Source organism: Neurospora tetrasperma (genome assembly GCF_000213175.1).
Source record: "Neurospora tetrasperma FGSC 2508 unplaced genomic scaffold NEUTE1scaffold_81, whole genome shotgun sequence".
NCBI classification, from domain to species: domain Eukaryota; kingdom Fungi; phylum Ascomycota; class Sordariomycetes; order Sordariales; family Sordariaceae; genus Neurospora; species Neurospora tetrasperma.
This window is the reverse complement of record NW_009799179.1, coordinates 722,667-743,021: the sequence shown is the minus strand read 5'-3', so window position 1 is coordinate 743,021 and position 20,355 is coordinate 722,667. Positions and strand designations below refer to the sequence as shown.

General features: G+C 51.1%; 4 protein-coding genes across 4 annotated transcripts; 2 read left to right on the top strand and 2 right to left on the bottom strand.

The window, feature by feature from the left end:
* Positions 1-376: 376 nt before the first annotated feature.
* Positions 377-1,069, bottom strand: NEUTE1DRAFT_141470 (uncharacterized protein; the record flags this gene model as incomplete). The annotated part of the gene is made up of 1 exon (XM_009856866.1): positions 377-1,069. One exon carries the CDS (start codon positions 1,067-1,069, stop codon positions 377-379), a length of 693 nt encoding a protein of 230 aa, XP_009855168.1.
* Positions 1,070-8,004: 6,935 nt separating this feature from the next.
* On the bottom strand, positions 8,005-8,543 carry NEUTE1DRAFT_52647 (uncharacterized protein; the record flags this gene model as incomplete). The annotated part of the gene is made up of 2 exons (XM_009856865.1): positions 8,005-8,134; positions 8,452-8,543. The coding sequence occupies 2 exons, from the start codon at positions 8,541-8,543 to the stop codon at positions 8,005-8,007; spliced, it is 222 nt and encodes a 73-aa protein (XP_009855167.1).
* Positions 8,544-13,861: 5,318 nt separating this feature from the next.
* NEUTE1DRAFT_132440 (uncharacterized protein) lies at positions 13,862-15,546 on the top strand (the record flags this gene model as incomplete). The annotated part of the gene is made up of 3 exons (XM_009856864.1): positions 13,862-14,369; positions 14,514-14,737; positions 14,956-15,546. 3 exons carry the CDS (start codon positions 13,862-13,864, stop codon positions 15,196-15,198), a joined length of 975 nt encoding a protein of 324 aa, XP_009855166.1.
* A 144-nt stretch (positions 15,547-15,690) lies between these two features.
* NEUTE1DRAFT_89010 (uncharacterized protein) lies at positions 15,691-19,367 on the top strand (the record flags this gene model as incomplete). Its single annotated transcript, XM_009856863.1, has 5 exons — positions 15,691-15,803; positions 16,356-16,476; positions 16,590-16,630; positions 16,733-17,168; positions 17,227-19,367. The coding sequence occupies 5 exons, from the start codon at positions 15,767-15,769 to the stop codon at positions 18,884-18,886; spliced, it is 2,295 nt and encodes a 764-aa protein (XP_009855165.1).
* Positions 19,368-20,355: the final 988 nt, after the last annotated feature.

Here is a 20,355-nt window from a genome sequence, read left to right as displayed (position 1 = left end):
CGTGACTCAACTCGATCGGATCGTGATTCCTCCGGATGTAAAGGTGGGTGGTTGAGAAGGATCGTGATGATGAAGATGGAGAGGTCGGAACGGTTATCGTATGGTAATGGTAGAGGTAGGTAGGTGTAATGACAGATGGTGAGAGGAAAGAAGGGTCCGCAGGGCAGACTTAAAGCCGAGATGGGGTGAGACTTATTCTTCTTCTTTCTTTCAACCAACTGATTCTTGTTGTGTGTTCTGACAACAACAACGACGACGACGACAACGACGATTAAGTGACCCGCAGCCGAGGGGTGAAGTGTATGACCACCACGCCCCCCCGTTGTTTGCTAAGTCACCACCGCACGCGTCTCGAAGTCTTGCTGGTGCGAAGAGTTTACCTCTTCTTCTTCTTCTTCACCACCTCAGTCCAGCCAGACTCGCTGGCTGGTTGAGGAGGGGGGGCCGGCATCGCTGCTGGAGGAGGGGGAGGAGGCGAAGGAAGAAGAGGGGGAGGAGGAACAGGAGGGTGCTGCTTCGTCATGATGGCTTTTGGCTTCTTGACCGCGAGGAACTCGAGTCGGCCAAGCCACTTGGGGTTGGCCACCTGGATATGCATGATCAGATCATGCATACTGGTCGGGGACACATGGAGAATGGTCCCATCCCTTTCCCAGCATTTGGGCTTCGTGAAGTCACCCAAAGCAAAGAGAGGAACAAGGAGGACGTTCTCCACGTGAACGAAAGAACTCTTTGGCTTGGGCCAAGCACCCTTTGAAAGGCGAAGGAACTCCCTTCGGCTGTTCGGCCTCTGGGTTCCGGCAAAGGAACGGAAATGATCAGCCCCCCTGGCGTAGTGGCGGCCGGAGGTCCATGGGGCTTGCCAATTATTCCACGGTGCCGCCCCATGGGCCGAGACAGTGGTGACAAGCGCATGGCTTGCGGTCTTCTCCAGGACAATGACGGGATGTCCACAGGCACCTTTCATGTACTGAGCTGGGTTGAGGCGTTCGAGCATAGCTTGTTTGCCCTCGTTGAAACGGTGCCATTCGAGGAGGAAGGCGACGTCGCCGGTCGTGAATTGAGACATCTTAAAGTGCGGTAGAGCTGAGTGGTTGCTGTAGCAGGTTGAGTGATAGAAACCGTTGGCGATGTGTGTTGGCGATGTCTGAATGAGTGAAGAGAAGATGGGAGAGCCTGAATCACCAAGGAGGGAGGAGGCCTTATATAGGTTACAAAAGGTAGGTTTTCCAAATAGAGCACTGATCCTATTCTCAAATGTCCAAGGCCCTAGTGCATACGACTCAATATTCGGCGGTACGATGACTTGTCGGACATCGAGGAACTGGGGCGAACAGCATACTTCTGCATTTTCCACGTAGCCTCCGCTTGAGGAGACACTTGCGGCAGAGATTCCGGTTTGAAGCCACACGTGTTCGAAGAGTAGGATCTCGCACCAACCAGGCCCTGTATCTCTTGTCATCGTGTTTGGTTATGTGGTATATATGTGCAGCTCGTTGCAGCACTGGGATCGACCAAGAAGATGACGTTAGTGAAACATGGAAAAGGAGGCATAAACGGACTGCGACGGCGGAAGTCTAAAAAGACACTCACCATTTTCTTCACCACCGCAACTTCGGGACACCCGGCTCAGAAAGAAAATTGATATGTAGAATCTGTGAGTTTAGATGCATGGTGCATATGCTTGTTGCCTCATGATAATAGCGCATGAACAGGTTTCAACCCGCTAGGCCTACAGAAAAGCACCAACATAGCCCCTTCCGGCCTCCGTTACTGGTCTCGCTGCCGGAAAATTGGATAATTTTCTGTACTACGCCTCTCAACAATCAACCTACCCTCAGTGATGCTATCTGAGCTCTGGCCTTGACTCCTGCAGAGGCAAGTAAATACCATAGTGCTGCATTACCGGCACTTCTTGACGCAGAGGAACTTTCCCAAATGAGATTCTTTCCATCATATCGACCAATGAGAAGCCTATGTGTGCGAGTTCCTGCGTTCCAAGTCATCTCAATAGTGCCAGGGGAGGAAACACCCTGTCGAATGTAGAACGCACATTCTGCATGCTTGCCGTGTACAAATCACCACTTCCTATTTAGGATATAGAGTCGACTTCATTCACCTCTGGTGGGCGACACTTGCTGCTGTAATCTGAGCCGAATTTGCCATCAGGCTCCCACTTCGGCGGACTGCACAGGGAAAATCCGCTTACAATGCCCGGCATCTGTGGGCATTCAAATTAGCATGTGTTAGAAAGCGTAAGAGAGGTCTGGGATTCTTAAGCTTTTAATGTCTCATCGACTTCTAGTGCTTTACACCACACCTTTTCTCCTTTCAATATTCCTAGAGATGTCACACTGACCAACTCCAATAACATCTTGAGAACGACTCCTAGAACTTTTGCTACTATGTCAAATGTCTCTCTACTCACGTCCAAATGTCTTCCTTCATCCATCTCTGTCTTTGCTCGCCGACGTGTCCACTTCGAAAAATATTCTTAGGCCTACGATAACGAGCGCAGAGCAAAGATCGCCCTGATTTTGCAGAAGCTGATAACGACACGGCGTATGCAAAAGAGATTGGAAATCATGGTCATGGAAGCATTTGACTTTGAGATCTGGCCAGAGTGTCCTCCAAGCCGCTGTGGTGACCAGCGTGTTAGGAAAACGCGAGTGGTCACGAGGAGTCACAGACGTACATGTGAGCTGTGGCCTGCATTGAGAAGGGAGAAAAGAGTACTTCATCACCAACAACGTGTTCTTCCGACAATCCGACGCGGGTGACGAACCCTCGATTCTCAACACCTCCGAGAAGTTTGCCAGTATGCACACACCTCCAGCCCCTTCCCCAGCCCACACCCCAACGCAATGCGAGTGAGAACGCATTCTCGAGCATCAACAGCATTCCGGTATTCCAGAAGTTTCTCGTCTGGCGATAAGAAAAACAACATCACCAACTCGTGCCACGTCGTCATCTACGCCCTTTCGAGTTCGACAGTGGCAGCGCAGGTTTATTGCAGATGCGGCTTGCCTCACTGAAGCTGATGAGCAGTCCATTACCTCACAGCACGCAACTCTTGAGAGAGTGCTGCGGCCGAACCTGAAAGAACTGCACAGAAAGGACAAGTGTCTTGAGTGTTACGGCCGAGGTCCCAGCGTGATCGGAGTTGTCGGTGGTTTCGGGACTGTTGTGTTGGGGATTTGGGACAACAGTTGGGAGCAATGCCGTCTTTTGGCTTTGGCAGCACTTTGGAGGCCCGCCGGAGAGCGAGTGCCTGTGGGTGGACGCAGTTAAGGGGGAGGCCCGCAGCAAGGGCGGATGTGAGGGTCATTTTCCACCAGCGGGCGAGGAGAGGCAACAGAAAGAACAGGCGTTCTAGTGAGTTCTCCCAGGGGAACCAGCCACTGAATGGAGAAAGTAGGAGCACGGCGCCCCGAGACTCCAAAGCCGGGGCATTGGGGGAAGCAATTGCAGTGGACTGAAGGGAAACGCTGCGGGGATAGCGACGAGGAGGAAAGAGAAGTTCCACAGATCGCTTCAATCGCCCTTGCCGAAAGCTTTTACGAGAAGACGGGGGACTTGAAGACCCCAAAGCTGCAAAAGGGACCAGGGAGCATGATTTCAAGGGAATCGACATGAACATTCGTCCACCTCAACGAACAGATAACCCCATCACCAGCTTCAACGGCGTGGAGGCGAAAGCAGTAAGGGAGATACGGATGCCTCAACACTGTCAACCCAGACAGAATACGTGCTGAGATGTGTTCAGAAATTGCGAAAACAAAAAGAGGACGCTATTTTGGCTTGAGACGATCGAGCACCCATAGAATCAATGCTATCTGGTAATCTCCACGCTATACAATTTTTCTCCAAACCACTTCTCGACGTTGGAACAGCAGAGAAATTTGTGTCCACCACGGCAACGCCGTTCTGTCTGTTACCTGGAATACAGCTGGCCTCTGTCTCTTAATTGCTTCAAGTTTGACGAAACCTACAGTTGCGAGAAAATGTGAACTGACACCATCTTTCGCCTGATGCCGTACTCTAATTTCTAGAAGTGCCACAGCAACACCGTCAAGAACCATCACAATCATTTACCTATGCCATGGCGCACAATCCATCGCTACTTCCTCAACCGATCTACTCGAGCTCCGAGTCCCGATTCCGATTCCTGTTGGCAGCTGCCGAACCGTACTTTCCATGCCTGCCGGCGCCTTGCTCCATCATTCCTTCATCCGATATCAACCCACCCCTAATGACCATATAAGGGACCTAGTTGGTCCTTCCTTCCAACAACAACCGCTTGGTCAGATGGCACAGTGATCTACCGTTTGAGTCTCAAAACTCAAAATCTATTATCTGTCCGGATCGGGAACGGTGTGTGCTAAGATACGAAAAGGGGTCTTCACTACCTAGTAGCCGGTCTACCTATATGGTATCTGGGAACGCTCCAGTGGACAGGAGAAACCAAACGGCTCACCATTGCTCTGAACGAGCGGTTGTTGTTTTTTGAGTAGTTTTTCTCCCCTTCGGAAAGGTGGTGCGTTCGAACCAGTTGAAGGTAAACCTTTTCCTTTCTCCTTTTTTTTCCTTCTTTTTCGATACCTCAATACACCTGGCATCCAAACGTCAGAGCATGACAACGATCATGCATCAAGGCCTTGCCAAGTTGTAACTACCAAAACCACGATCACCACAACGAGTCTACATCCCAAATCATGCCCAAGATGAAGATTGCTTCAGCCCCCTTCGCATACTCAACCGGCAATGTCCTCGCTCTTCAGTTTCTGTTCCAGCATCGCCAAAAAAGATTCAACCCAACCCAAGCCGCTTCTCTGTCATACATCTCCATCCCCTTTCATGCAAGCCACATCGTTTCAGATGCTGACAAGAGGCACGAGCTCATTTGCAAGCCATGCCAGTTTCATAAGCACCTTCCCGTCCGGTGGCGTAAGGGCCGGTCGAAATCCGGGGTATCACGAACGGGAAACGTGCTGCTGTACAACTGGGAGATGCAATTGACGGGAATAAATGGGTAGAGATAGATGAATATTAATTGTCGACTATTGGCAGATTAAGGAGACATACGAAGATTGAACTGGACTGGGCTGGATTTGATGACGGTATGCCTGGGAATGCCTGCATCTGTCGGAGTTATAGGGAACTTGAAGTTAGATGCGTGACGAAGATGAAGATGTGAATGCTAGAGTAGCTGCTTATACGGTGGGATTCGGTTCTAGATAGTGGGTAGTTGAACGTGAAGCCATCTTCGATTATGTGTATCACCAATGAAGTCGTCCCTGCCTTTCAGCTTTTTCCGTCCTCGAACATCAAACATCTGTATATGCCCTTCAGTAACAACTCGTGTCCCGTATAATGCCTTCTGCCTGTTTTACCACGTTCGAAAACAACTACAGATGATATTGCCTTACGCTGCCGTCTAGATTCAAACAAACTTCACGACCCCGTTAAAGCATCACAGTATAACACAGCGCAGAAGTGGCACCCGCGGAACCGAGACAGTTTAAAATCGAGCCTTAAACATTGTGTTCCCAGATATCAATCTATGATAGGCGAGACGATCCCACGATCAGAAATCCATGATACATCTACTGCGTAGAAGAAGAAACTGACAATCTCAAAAGATCAACAATCTATATACACTAGAAACATGTTTCAAAGGGATCACCATTGATAAGCCGGCCAAGAATCTTCCCCGTCCGGATCCTGGGCTTCCATAGTAGCATGGCGGGCATGACATCTTCAACCGCACATCCAAAAGCGGGGCCGGGGGGCATCACATCAATCACATCAGCAACCTGACATTAACGACAATCCGATCGTGAATCCTCTCTTCCTTCTTTTATTTTTGGGGTGCGATATTAACATTTTCACCTTTTACAAGCAGCTGAGTGAGAACCGTGAGAACTGCGCTCAGATCTTCAAAATTACGTAGTTGCAACTCAATGCACCATCAATGCCAATCACATTCCCCAATTGGTCCATGATCCGTAGGTTTCCATGAGCAGCGCAAAAGCGCAAGTATTCTATTCCAGGAAACGTGCCCCCCCCATAAAAAAACGTGGAGTTTGCCCCTGAGAACTTGCAGCTGGGCAAGATTGACATGATACTACACTACACTGCTAGTGTACGATACGATGCGATATGATACCTGCAGAGATCAATGGAGAACAACAACATTTTCCGTTGATTGTCCGGATAGATGGGAAAAGAAAAAAGCGCATCCGAGGAAACCATTTCAACCAAGCAATTGACTCTCTTTTGTTCTTTCTGTTCCCTACAGGTATAATCCTAGTTTGCTGATTGACTTACCAAATAGTTGCAGACAACTGCCGAGAAAGTTGGCAGATGAAGAGCTTGTGAAAAGAAGAAGAAACGAACTATTTGAGTGGTAGCCTCGTCCATGACAAACCCGATGAGATCTTTGGCCTATAGGATTTACGACAATGCGAAAACACATTGCCCAGAATCTTTTAGATGTGCTAATATCTACTAGGAACTGCCTAGAAGTTGAGGAAAGACAGGGACAGGCAGTTACCTAGGACATCGGGACTAGCGAGTGTATGTACCATCCGGAACGTTTTCTTTTCCTGTTGGTTGTGTTGTTCCTGAATTTGCTCCGACTTTGTGGTTCACAAACCAGGGAGTGCCCTGGGTGCCGTCGAACAGGAACGCGATCACTTTTTTTTTTTTTTTTCGACGTGAAGCTGTGATGGAAGCATCCCGGCCGTCAAAGACAAAAGTAACTTGGGACTTGGCGCCAAGAGAGAGACAGCTGGACGTGGTCAGTGTGGAGATGGGTACATTCATGGACTTTTTGGCTTCTGCATAAACCCATTTTCCGTGATTCCGTACCGATTTGACAACTGTCGACGAAGATCATCATCACGTTCTTCTGGGCATTGTGCAGTTTTGCCGGGAAGCCATTGAGAAGAGAGCGTGGACCCGAAAACGAGGGTCTGGGTCCCGGCCCAGTTTCCCAGATCCCAATCCCCAAGTTCGGGACCTGAGAGACTGAGTACAAGTAACACTTCGCTCAGGGTCGGTGACCGTCCGGATGATATTGTGAGACATGCGTGAACCCTTCCTGAGGGTCTACATCAACCCCATATACAAATCCAATGGTGTCTACTCGGTGTGATGGGAGAGACCTACCCTGAGATTCCGCCGCTACGTGTCCGGTCGTGGTTTCCTTCAACTGTGATTCTTGGCGAGAACAGGGAAAGTCAAGAGAAGCAACGGTGCTTGGAACAAGGCACCTCTCAGGGGTAGGCACGACTCAACCAGCCGGAGTCTTTACGCCGCCCTGGTCCGGCAGAGAAAACAACTGTGACGAGGAGGCACTATCGATAGGCTGCAGATGGCGTAATTATGGGTTGGAGAGAGCATTCCCCGTCTGACGAAGACAAGAACCTTGGTATGGAAATAATTGAAGGAGCAAACCTCATTTTACGGTTGGTGCTTGTGGTGTGGTGTTCGCGGCAATATTGTAACCTGATCGTGTCATCCTGCTGTTGCAATTGTTGGTACTGACTTGTTCGATGCCTTGCCGCTCCCAATGTTAGCCTTGATGGAGGTTTTGTAGTCATCTACAATGATGATGCCCGTAACTGTTGATATATTGACATCCCGCCGTCCGTCTTGTTGCAACTCCGGAACTGGATCTTGCTTGCTTGGCACCAATAAGAAGCAGAGCCGTCGTCGAGTCTTCATCTCTTACCGCGTGACGGATATTTAATATATCAGTGTCAAGCTCACGAACTTGGCCAGGTCATTAACAGCCAAGCCAATGACAGCATGTTGCGGGTTCAGAACATTCGGACAGGAGGGTCCGTTGCGCTTGCCCGTCCAATGCTGACAGGACTTGATGACTGCTACTAACATAAACACCTTCATCTCCGACACTTCGATCATGAGCCAATCGGAAAGCGTATTACGGCGAGAACTGCTGTCCTTGTCAGCTTCCCCAGGCGCCCTGCTTGATGTTTACTCAAACTGGCCGTTTGAACGGTCCAAGTCCGCCCTTGAAGTGTACAGCATGGCATGGCGCCTGGGGGGTTCCCGCGTGAAGGTGCTACGAGCGGCTGAGGCGACATGGCGGTGGTCATGATGTTTACTTGTTGTTTACACAAAGTTTTTGGGTACCGTAACACACCTGTCTGGCACGGCGCCGGGATCCTGAAAAGCTTCATTTTAGGATATTCTGCATCGTTGAGGTTCCGCCGCCGACGGGCCGGATGTGAAACATGGGTCCAGAAGCGCGTAGAGCGGACCGCTCGAGTTTGTTGCTATGGATTATGATGCCGCTTGACGATCTTTTTGGCGAACATCGAAACGTCGGAACGTGGATCTGCCTCGCCTGGTTGACGAGCAAGGATGGAGGGGTCTATCGTTTTTAGTGCAGTGTAGATTATGGGTTCGAACCGTGCTCACTGTGGTGACGGGCTTGTGAAGCGATGGACGGTGTCGAGGTCATCGTCGCCGTTGTCATCGTCGGCACCGCGCGACCAGCGGTCGTCTCGCATCGCAGGTGGAACGAGGATCTCGGCGCCCGGGAGTGTTTATCTGACAGGAAGAATCGGTGAAGAGAGAGCGGGCTGATAAGAGCTCTGAGGTGTGTGGCTCGAATCCCCAATCGAGGACGCGATCTCGATCTCGACCAAGTTGTTTAGTGGTTGCATGTGGCCCTCAACACTTTGCGGTAACAGCGAACAGGCAGAAGCGCAGGAACCAACCAAGGGAACTGCAAATTAAGCGGGGCTCTCAGGAACAGCGTGGAGCCGCGTCTTGCCAATGCCAAGGCAGCTAGGGCCATCTCCATTGGCTAGCCGCTCCTCAGCCTGAGCCTACTTGTAGGCTTGGAATTCGGGAATAGCGCAAAAAGACGGGCGGCCCACACACTGCGTCATACCTATCAGCGCCGGTGAAGAGACGAGAAGAGGACTGGACACGATCGACGAGCAACTGCATGGCACCTCGAATGCCGCCAAGCCACTTCCGCCGGCGAGCGGAAGAAGAGAAGCGCGGTGACTAGGTAGCAAACACACGCTGTGGTGACGGTGACGGGGGTGGTTGGGGCTTTGAACGAGATCGAAATAGAACAAAGTAACATGTCGAGAGCGGGCATCGGCTGCCTAGTAGTGTACCAGGAAGGTTCTGGTAAGTGCCGTCTCTCTCTCCAGCAACAACGAGGGAAAAACATTTTTTTTTTTTTTTTTTTTTTTTTTTCAAGTTCCCGTCGCTTCCGATAATTGACAGGAAAAAACTCGTTCATCAGATTGATCATGGAGATTGATGCACAACAACGACCACCTGCACATCAGACCGCTGTATCCATATCTAGTGTACAATGCGCTCTGCGAGAAATGCCTATCAAACACTCGGAGTCTTGTTTCTACGGCGGTGATCAATCCTGATATTTCCATGGAGAGCCAGTCGTAACGATTGTCATGAAAGACGCTTGCATTGAAGATGCACAGCACAGCCTGAGCCGGTCATCTGGAACATCAATTGTCAGCAGAGAAAGAAAAAAGAAATGCTTCCAGATCGTGTGGATACCTTGATGGGATCCATCACCATCCTCACTTTCGGCAAAGCAGCAAGGTACCTGGGACTAAGAGGGACCCAGTTTCCCTTCTCTGCCTTCAAGCATCAACGTTCCAGCAAACTAGCAAAGTCCTCCAGGTTCCAATTCGGTAACAAATCCGAAATATTCCAGTGTAACTTTTAATTATGAAGGAGGTATCGACATGTGCAGGAACATCAAAACAAGGAGCGGGGAACTGCAGCGGCAAAAGAGACGGAGTTCGCACAGGTGAGTAATCTGTTCTACTAAAAGTACGAGGACGGAAAGGCACGATCGCGAATCGAATGATACCTTGGCCGGTCGCACCGGCTGTAGCTTGTATACTATGGTAGGCGATAAGGCAGAGTGGTAGGCATTCAGGTTGCCCGTCCAGCGAAAGTCTACAACAATAATCCCAATCCGTGGAAGTATCTCATTTCCTGTTCCAAGTTTTGGCCCGTCCCTTCTTGCTGCCGCAACCACACACCCCGAACTTCACTACACTAGTCCGTGGCGGAGAAGGACAACGAGTCGTCGGCAAATCCACCATCATCAAGATAGCCTTTTCGCCGGATTCTCGATCAGGACTCTGCCAAGTCTTGGACTGCTCCTCTTCATCGTGAGGTCTGGCCATCCGCAGACCGGTCGATCCGCACCAGCCACTCAGCAGCTCTGGTTATCGCAGTCTTCGGACTCCTCTTATACCCGTTCGGCAACTTTAAACAACCTTCAGACTTGAGACTGCACCACACTGCTGGAGCTGTACCCCACGTAATCCGCAGTCAACTTTTCCATAACTCGCGCAGCCTGCTACCGTCGTGTCAAGATCTCGTTCGCCAATGGACGGCGCCATCGACGACACACACTTGACGGCTCCTGTCGGTCGGCCGCTCCGGGCTTGCTTCTGACCTTATCTCTACCTACCGTACACCATCACCAACACCCGAGACGCGTCCGCTCTTCGCATCATGGAACCTGCTGTGGAAGATTGGATGCGATACCGAATTGGGAGTAGTGCAACGCTAAATCAGCGATGATGTCTTATACCGTCAGTCAACAAGGCCCCTGCTTTTGATGCCCACCGTAGCGTTCTCCCGGAGCCTCGGCGTGGGGCTACACCGTGTATGTATAATTTGACCCACAGCATCAGGACTCGTAAACTGTACGATGCTTTCCGCGTACGCGTGGGTGGTGGGTGGCGATGCGCTGGTGTTACACCGGCAGGGCCGAAGAGCCCATCGTATCTGATACCGTCTCGTACTGGAAGACCTATCATTACTGAAAAAAAAAAGAACGTGTGAAGCACAACAAAGTTGAATATCGAAATCTCACAAGATCCAAGGTCCAGGAAGACAGCCCGTGCCTAGGCATTGCCTAGATTGTTCTTCTTGGCCGCAAACGTCTTCTGCTACACATGTCTGAATTCCATCGTCCAGAAGCAAAGAGAGTCTCGGGGGTTCCAGAGCCCTTAGCTACCTAGGGAATGGACCCCGGATAGGGTCTATTGTTTTGTTACACCACAGCACTTTGTTGACCGTCGTCCTCTGATGCCGTATTACCGAGCGGTGAAAACCCTACTACGCGCATTCCCTGATTTGCAACTCCTATTGCAATCACTTATTGTATGTACTATGTAGCTCTGCTATGTACTAGGTATATCAGTACTGTCGTCATCTTTGAGCGTCTGTCGAATTTGTTCAACCATCACAGCCTCAAGAGGAGATGTTGCTCGACGGAAAATCGCTGTCTATCAAGATTAACGCTAACGTCAGAGCTGACGGGGGGTGTTTGGGATGGACACTCGTTCCCCGCAGCCTCATGGCCTTTTTCAACCTACCTGCAACACACGTCCCTGGAGCTCCCCATTCTCCGCGTCATCCAATATTAGACAGACAGGGCGAGCTGGCGAGCGAGAGCCTTACTTACATCACGTACTATGTATGTAAGGATAGGGAGCCTGTAAAGAAAAAGCAAAGCCCTTCATACACGCCCAGCATATCACGGGTCTAGGCCAAGACGCGTCAGGAGTTCCTTGGTGATCCGCCCATCCCTTTTCTCACTCAGTTCCCTTTCCCTCGGGACGAGATGCGGAAAGACAATTCTTGGGAGAGCTTGGCACCATGGCACGGATCATGAACAGAGTATCAAAGCCTTTGGAACCGTTGCCGCTGGTTCGAGACTTTGTAACACTCCGGGAAGTCAACGTGAATGAATACCTACTTCAACGACGCCACGTTATGTACAGAACCAAGCCAAGTTTCTACTTGTAACATTGCGAATTAATCTAGCCACGGGAGTTGACATTCAAGACAACAAGCCTATTCTGTACTTGAGTGCCGGTTCCAGTTCTTCATCTTGGTAGTCTTCACTTTTCAGTCTTGTTGTCTTATAAAGTCCGAACCATAAATTACAGATTCTCAAATACGGGATTTTGGTTTTCAGAGATCGGGGCTGTGTTACCTTAACCAAGTGGTGCTCAGTGGAACCGGCGACAGAAACACGCAACAAAGGTGGATCATTTCCCAACTGTCTAAGTCACCACAAGCAGAGTGGACCGGGTGGCCACGGCGTTCTCCAAAAGGCCGTTTTCCATTTTTAACTTCAGTTACCTCGGCTTTAAGGGTTTGCCATGTTCCTTCGAAGCAGAAGCACATAGGTAGGTAGGAGGCATAAAATCGATATCCGGAATCGAAGTAGGAACAATTTTGATCGATATAGTGCGAATATGTGTAGCTCGTGTGCGATGCAACACTTAGTTCACTTCGTTAAGCATCCTCTCCCCGCCGTGCAGGACGTTCACAGCTGAAAAAGTTGCATGTACGGTTCAAGTTAGTGCACGGAGCTTACCGCTTTCCCGAAGCTCATGCACCGGTAACGACCCACCTCCTCTTTACCTTACCATACACGTATCCTTCAGGGCTGGCACTTGGCGCCCTTCCCGATGCGCACTGTGTCCGCCCTGCCTTGCCGACCCTGCCTTGACGGAGGTTTCATTACAGCGGCGTCCAGCGCCCCCCGAGTTTCGCAGCTGCCAGCAACATTACATCCCGTCTGCTGAAAGCGTCAACACAGGGCAAGGGAATAAAAATTTCACGAGAAGAAGCACTGCCATCAACAAGGAAACGCCCAAGTGTCCTTGACGCCTTCATTTCCCCCATCTTTTCATTAAACGAGGCTTCCCTATGCCCACGTTTTATGCTATGCCATCTTATTCCTGAGGGCTACATCATGTACCAGGCTGGCCTGCCTACCAAAGGCATGTTCAGCTCTTTAGGGCATTTCTAAGCAGCCCCAGAGTGTACTGTAACGGCCTGGACTTAATCGGACAGGGTAATGCCTTTCTCCCTTCGCTTTGGATCCCGATCGAGGCTCTGTTATAATTGTTTACGGTAATAATTACACCTCTACTATGTAGACCCGAGGAGCAGACACCAATATCAGGTACTTTACTACGAGTTAGTAGAGCCGGGGCTCGCATACAGGAAAAGAAGAGTCTTCTTCCTTTTTTTTGCCAGTTTGCAAGGTAAGAATGATACAGGACGCCTCAGGCCACCCAAGAGTGGAAGCGAGAAGCAAAGAGCAACCTCTTAACACGAACCAGCCTGCCCACCGCCCGTTCGCACCTGTATGTTTGTTATCGACTTCCTGCCAAGTCTTCAACTTCAATGGTTTGTAGTTGAGCACAATTCAGCGGTGGGAAGCGCATATCGATCAATCGCCATCGCTACCTCATAAGAGACTCAAAAGTAAAACTATGAAGACAGAGAAAAGAGTGACCTTGTCCTCCCGCTCTGTCATGTTGGTTCCAAGGGAAACGAAGTGTGAGAGGTGCCTTCACATGCCATGCTCTGCACAATATCCCCGTAGTTTATGGCATCGCATGTCCCGAATATCAGAACGAGAACAGACGTCCCCTCTGCAGGTTCTTTCACCGATAGAACCGACCAGCATCAGTTGACAGTTGGAGGTTCGGCTGGACACTTCAGACGGGCATCAAGTAAGGTACGGTACCTCAAGGTAGACTCTTGCTTGACGTGCAGCGAGAACACATCTGGATGAAGGGACTTATCCGACATGCTCTGGGGTTTCCTATGTTTCTGCCTTCCATGCCATTGAGAGCCTCCCTGCCTCCAAAACCGCAACCCAAGCAAACGGGAAGAGAAAACAACGCCATTCAGATCCCAGTCGTTTCCGGCAGCCGACCGCAAAGAGGTGTACATAGAGAAAGGAAAGACCTGGAATGCTATTTTTTGAACAAACATTCATTCTGTAAGTAATATGGCTTGTGTTCTGCTTGCTTCATGTATTGTTGTCATCGCATTGCTGTCTCGAACTTTTCTCTTCCTTCTACCTTCCTTCGTTCTATGCCACCACCAGTCGCTTGAAGCCCCGAAAGCCCAGCGCCTTCCCTTCACAACACCTTGGTTGGCCCTTGCCCCAACGCCGCAGCCCAGGACGGGACCTCCCCAGCCGCCAGGTGCTGGCCTCGCAATTCCTGTCAGGACCCCAAGCGACCCACGGAACCAGCCTGCCAAAAGGGACGGCCTAACACGCCGGAGCGACACCAAGCCCGATTCAGACCAACCGCCAAGGCAAGGTGCAACACCGATCGCCCATCCAGCCATCCACCCACGAGCGAGCATCCACCACACGACAACGGACCACGACCAGCATTGCTCAACCATTCCGTCCGCAGTCCGCTCGTTAGCACTACTAGCTTCACCACTCCCGGGCGCCATCGTCACATCTCATCGCCTCCACTGGCTACAGATGCTGCTGTTCGGCTGTTAGTGCATTCCGCTTCGCACTACATGTTTACCTTCTCTGCGGCACATGCAAACGCACACCACACCACGCTCCGAGCGGCTCGTCACCACCACCATTTGGACCAAGATCCATCCGGCGACTACAAGTTACGAACGGCTACTAGACAAAGACTTGCTACACCCTACATTACATTGCTCTCCCATTTACCTACCTCGCTACGAAACTAGGCACATACACTACGCACGCTCGCTCCACGCGGTACACAAGGTCGAACAAGGCACAAGTCGAAACCGTCGGTCGTCGCGCCTTATCCAGATTAAGGTACCCTCTTCAATATCGTGGCTGTGGCCCAGTACCATTGACCCCGATCTCTGTCTTGTCACAGCAGTGAGCAACCACATTCGCCGTGTTCCGTTTCAAATTTCAGCCTCAGCTCCCTCTTCTCGACCGAACCCTTCCGATCAATTCTCAAGGGTCCTCAGATCGGAAGTCTGGAATATCATCTGTCGCCTCGTTCTCGCTCTTCAAAAACACATTTCATCACTGCCAAGGCGTCACGCTCGTTTTAGTCTATGTACCCGACCGACGCTACTGGGAGCCGTTAGAAGAAGGCCTTGATTAGCGCTGCCCAGCACCCAGGATCGCCTATTCCCAGCTACAACCGCGACTATTCCTTATCGCTCCTCCGACTTTTGCTGTTGGTCACTGCATTGCTGCTGTATGCTGTCACTATCATTGTTGTTGCCCCTGCTGTCGCTGACTGCTGCTGCCGCCGTTGCGTTGTCACGACTGTCCCTGTCAAGTTGAGTGACGCTGTCTCGCTCGCTCGCTCGTTCGAGGCGCGTTGAAGAGGAGTCTATACAGTATCCCCGCATAACCATAACCACAACAACAGCGACAACAATAAGACAAACAATAAGACAAAGAAGAAGCGAAAGAAAGCGAAGCGAGCTGTGCTCGAGTGTATAGATCTCGCCGCTTCCAAGACAACAACAAGACCGCCTACCCCGGGAGAAGCGATAACATCTTCAAGCGAACAAGAGACATCGGAGAAAAGAAGAGACAGAAACAAGATACCGGAGTAACAGCCACACTCGATTCGAGATTAGAGTTACGAAAAGAGGAAAAGAATAAGGGAAAAAAGAAAAGAAAAAAATAACAAGAAAAGGAGACAGCATCATCCATTCCACGCACACCGGCCCACGTCAACCAACTGAGGTAATCAAGCCACAGGGGACTTGGTCTTGGTTGCGCTCGCTCGTGGAACAGGCCTCGCTTTGGTTAGACAGATTTTCAGGTTGGTGTTAATTCTGCCAGTCCTTCCTCTTTTCGGTTGAGCGATTCGCACCAAAGAAGGCTGCCGCTGTTGCAGCTTCGAAACCTGAACAGCCCATCATCCTGGTTCGGGACTCCGCAATGGCACCCATGACGCCCCGACTTAAGATCCTGTCAGGTAAGTCGCCAGTTCATATTCAGCACTGTTTGATGGATACCACTACGATACGGGTACTGGGTCTGTACAGGTCATCGAAAAAAAAAATGGATGGAGTCAAGTCGTTTCGGCGCCGGCCCTCTGCCTTGACTTCAACAGTCAGCAACGAGTGTTCCCTGTCTCTTCACCCATGTACCAGTTCCCACGTTCTCCGCTCTCGTGTCCATGCTATCCCTTGTACCCGCTACCTTTTTCTCTCACTAGTGCTTCACCAGCTTTCCGGGACCAGCCAGTCTTGACCAGAAAGAAAGTGGGCTACGCTATCCTACCCATAACCATACCACACACACGCTATTATCTCTTTGACGGCCTTCCCACTTGTCCAACTTACTTTTTCCCACTTTCGAGATCAGAAACAACTTTTGCTTGACTGACCCTGCCGTCACCACCACACTCGTTTTTTTTTTCCTGCTTGATTATTTTCTTTTGGATGACAGCTGCTGCGCTTGCGGTTCTCGAACACGCGCAAACCAGACATGTCTGAGAGTAATGAGCTGATGAAAGTTGTTACAGTGGGCGGAAATTCGGTTTCTGCCTTCTTGTCATGGCGACTCCAAGCAACAAATGCCTGCGACGTCACTCTAGTATGGAAGACTGGCTTCGAGCACGTTGCGCAATACGGAATTTCCTTCAAGTACGTTGACAATTCCCAATTCGATTCCTCGTTTCCCGGGCGCAACAAAGTCGCAAATAATGTTATCCCCACGCATCCGGATATCAATGCTGACAAGTTGTTGCTGGGTCTAGGTCTCCGGTCTTTGGCAATGAGCGCTTCAAGCCTCGTCATGGTAAGTCTTTCCCATCATGGTCTCGTGTTCTCCAGGATGTTGCCCTTGCGTGGTGCGCTCGACCGTTGAACCATTGTGCTAAAGTATAATGCTATGACGCAGTGGTCCGGACACCTGAAGAGGCTGCCACTCGCAGAGAGGGCGGCGCATTCGACTATGTTATTCTCTGTATCAAGGCCCTTCCCGATGTTTACGACCTGGCCTCGGTGATCGATTCCGTCGTCACTCCGCAGCACACATGCATCCTTGTTAATACCACACACTCGCTCGGCCTCGAGTCAGCCATCGAAGAACGATTCCCCACTAATGTAGTTCTTTCGCTGGTCTGCGGCGCCGAGCTCACTCAGCTTGGAGGAAGCGAATTCGAGCACAAGAGCTCAACAGAAGTCTGGGTTGGCGCCGCAAACAAAGGCTCCAACATTCCGGCCTCGATACAGGAAGACATGGCGCAGGCACTGGCTATGACCCTCAGCACTGGTCAGGTCGACTGCAAAGTCTCGAGTAACATTCGGCAACAGCAGTTTGAAAGAGTTATTGGGTATGTTGTTCACCGCTGGGTCAGTCAGGTCAAGATCGAGATGCTAACTGAATCGCAGCCCAATTGCTTTCCATCCTCTCACAGTGCTCTTCGAAACCCCTAACTATGGCCAGCTCCTCGACAAGGTGGGCGTGGCCAAGCTGATATCAGATGTCATTGACGAGCTATTAGCCGTGGCCGAAGCACATGGTTGCAAGTTTCCGCCCGATTTCAAGAAAAACACCATTGATGAGTTCGGGAGGACGACGGCGGAGAATATGATGTGGCAGGATTACGTTGCAAGACGCCCGATGGAGGTTGAAACATATCTCGGCTCGCCTATCAGGTTAGCCCAGGAAGTCGGGGTGTCAGTTCCGCGAATCGAGACGCTTTACGCCCTTCTTCACAACACCAATATCGCCAACCGCAACAAACCCAAGGCGGACGCTCTGGCTCCCCCTGTACAGCCAGCGTCGCCTTCTGGCAGCCCTCTGCCCCGGGGGCCGCCAGGCACTCCACGTGCAGTAGCCAACGGCATGGCCAATGGAAACGGGCTGCCACGGATGCGCCCTAGGGGCTCTTCGCAGTTGGGACCTTTGCCACCCGGCATGCGCAGACCTACTATGAACGGCGGTGGACCGCCACCTAACGGATACCCCAGACCACCAACCAGTGGGAGCCGGCAGCCGTCGAGGAGGGGGTCGATGGAAGGAGCCGACTTGGAAGAGTTTAGCCACCTGGTGCTATACGACGACATTCCAGAAGCTGGCGAGGGTGGTTATTCGCCGCACGATTTGGCTTTGCGGGAAAGGGAGTTGCAGCTGCGGCAGCGGGAGCTCGCCTTGAGAGAGCAGGAACTGAGGCTCAGACGTGCTGCTGCTGGTGGTGGTCCCCCGCCGGGATCCAGAAGGGGCCCTCCACCACCGAGGTTTAACGGCGGTTTTGATGATGACGATGATGACGACGATTACTATGACCCGGCTTCTGCGCCTCCCGTGCCATTGATCGATCCCGACAACTTTGACATGATGAGCGTCACTTCCAAGAAAACCCGGAAAGCGCCCAGCGACGTGCACCAATTGCGCAAGAACCCCGAGTCTGGTGCGCCTGTTTCCAGGAGTAGTAGGTTCAAGCCGAAGTTTGGGCGGAACCGATCGAGCCATATTGTTGCCGAAATTCCGGGGTTGCACGACGACATTTTGGACGATCCGTTGATGAGCTTCACCTCAAATCGGTATGGCGAAGTGGACCGGAGAGCGATACATGCGGAATCGAGGACAAACTCCTTGACGGCCGCCCGTCTGGATGAGCTGCAGTACACTCAGGGCCCTCCGCCACTCGGAGGCATGCCGAGGCGCGCCAGCCAATCACCAGGGAACCCATACAGCCCATCCATGAGGGGCGGTAGCGGTCGCCCTTCTCCACCAAACGGGTACAGCGCGCCATACATGAACGGCGGCGGGCGCCCGTCGCCTCCGGATGGAATGCGGCAACCCATGCCCCGTTATCCCCCAGGACACGGAAACGCGGTCGTGCCGCAGCATGTGGAACAGCATGTCGGGGTGAGCGCCCTTCACCCACCAGAGACCATGATGTCCAAAAATGTTCGAAGTCTGACTGGTAGTGCAAGCGCCAGCGCGGCGAGTGGTGATTCTACACATCAGCTCGAGTCATCGGAACCTTCGGCGCACAGCAGCCAGAGTAGCCTTGGACCTCGTCCGCCCATTGGAGTGCGTTAAGCACATACGGAACGGGGTTTGGATTTGATGAGGAGTCTGTTACGTGAGAAGTACCGGTGGTGGAAGAAGCATTTGCCATTTATAAACGAACTGGCTACTACCCTTTTGTCTCCCGAATCTTTATCCCTTCTCATCAGGTAACATAATTTAGTCCCCCTTATCGATATCCCCTTTTTCAGCGCAGCAGCCAAAGACGGAGGACGAAAGAAGAAGAGGAGGCGAAGAAAAGCATTGATTCAGTTTACTTAATGATACGTATGGGTGGGGGACACGAAACACTATTTGGTTAGAAGAAAAGGCGTGTATCGTGTGCGATGAAAGAAAGGGACGCGTGAAGGATCATTATGGACTTGATTGGCAGGCGGCGGTTATCAACTTTTTCTTTTGTCCTTTCTTTTCCCCGAGGTTTTCTTCTGTTAAACTTTTCATCGAACTGGACAAACAAACGAGACGAGACGCGAATAAAACAAGCAGTTATCCTACCTTTCGTATCCTATCCTACGGTTTCGCCATCTTTCCTTCCATGCACAATTCAAATCCCGCATGATTTATGCAACGACAACACGTTTTTCACTTGGACCCTGAGGGCAAGTCACTGTCAACGGACGCACGTCGCTGCCAGCTTCTTGAGCACACGCAAAGTAAACGATGCACACTGAGGATGGCATGGAGGGAGTTGAAGCCAGAAGCGGGGATGACAGGATGAAATGGATGGAAGGGACGACACAGCGGAAAATAAACACTCACGGATCAGACTCATCAGACGAGGATGAAGGAAAAATGACGACGGACAGAGAAAGCAGCCCAGGACTTAACAGATCGTCTTTTTCTTTTTTGGTCTATTTTTCTTTTGTTTTGTTTCTCCTTCTTCTCATCAAAACTCGAGGTTTTTGTTTCTCATCCTATAAAGGCGGATTGGCGTAACTTGTTCTATTGACCCCCTTTTTGTATAGTTTGACATGAGTCGGAGAGAGAGAAGTGTAGATATTGGCGAACCACTCAAAGCATAAGGCAGAAGCTAGCTTCCTAGCTCATTGACCGTATCGTAATGATAGTTTTTAACATCACCTTCCTTGCTACCTATCCTGAAGTTGTGTTGAACTGAGCATCGCTGCTTTACTTACTCTCTTGTCTGGGCTTTCTGGTTCCCATGATGGCAGGGGTAGGTAGGGCACGCAGGGTAATGTGAAAATGATCAAGGGTAGTGTTCAGACTCTGGCTACCTATTCTCGGGTTCCGTCTCGTCTTGTTCGTTTCGTGTGCATGAGTTGGTGTTGGGACCCCGGCGGCCGGGAGTTCGGGAGGGACGGCACCGGGGGCACGGAGGGCTTGCAAGATACGAAGTCTGAGATGCATGCCACACTGTGGCTCGAGATGATATGACGGGAGGGTCCCTGCGCTGTTGCAGCTCGTAAATGCACTGCTGGCTCGTCCCATTTTAGAGATGTGAGGAATGTAGAGTTTGGTAG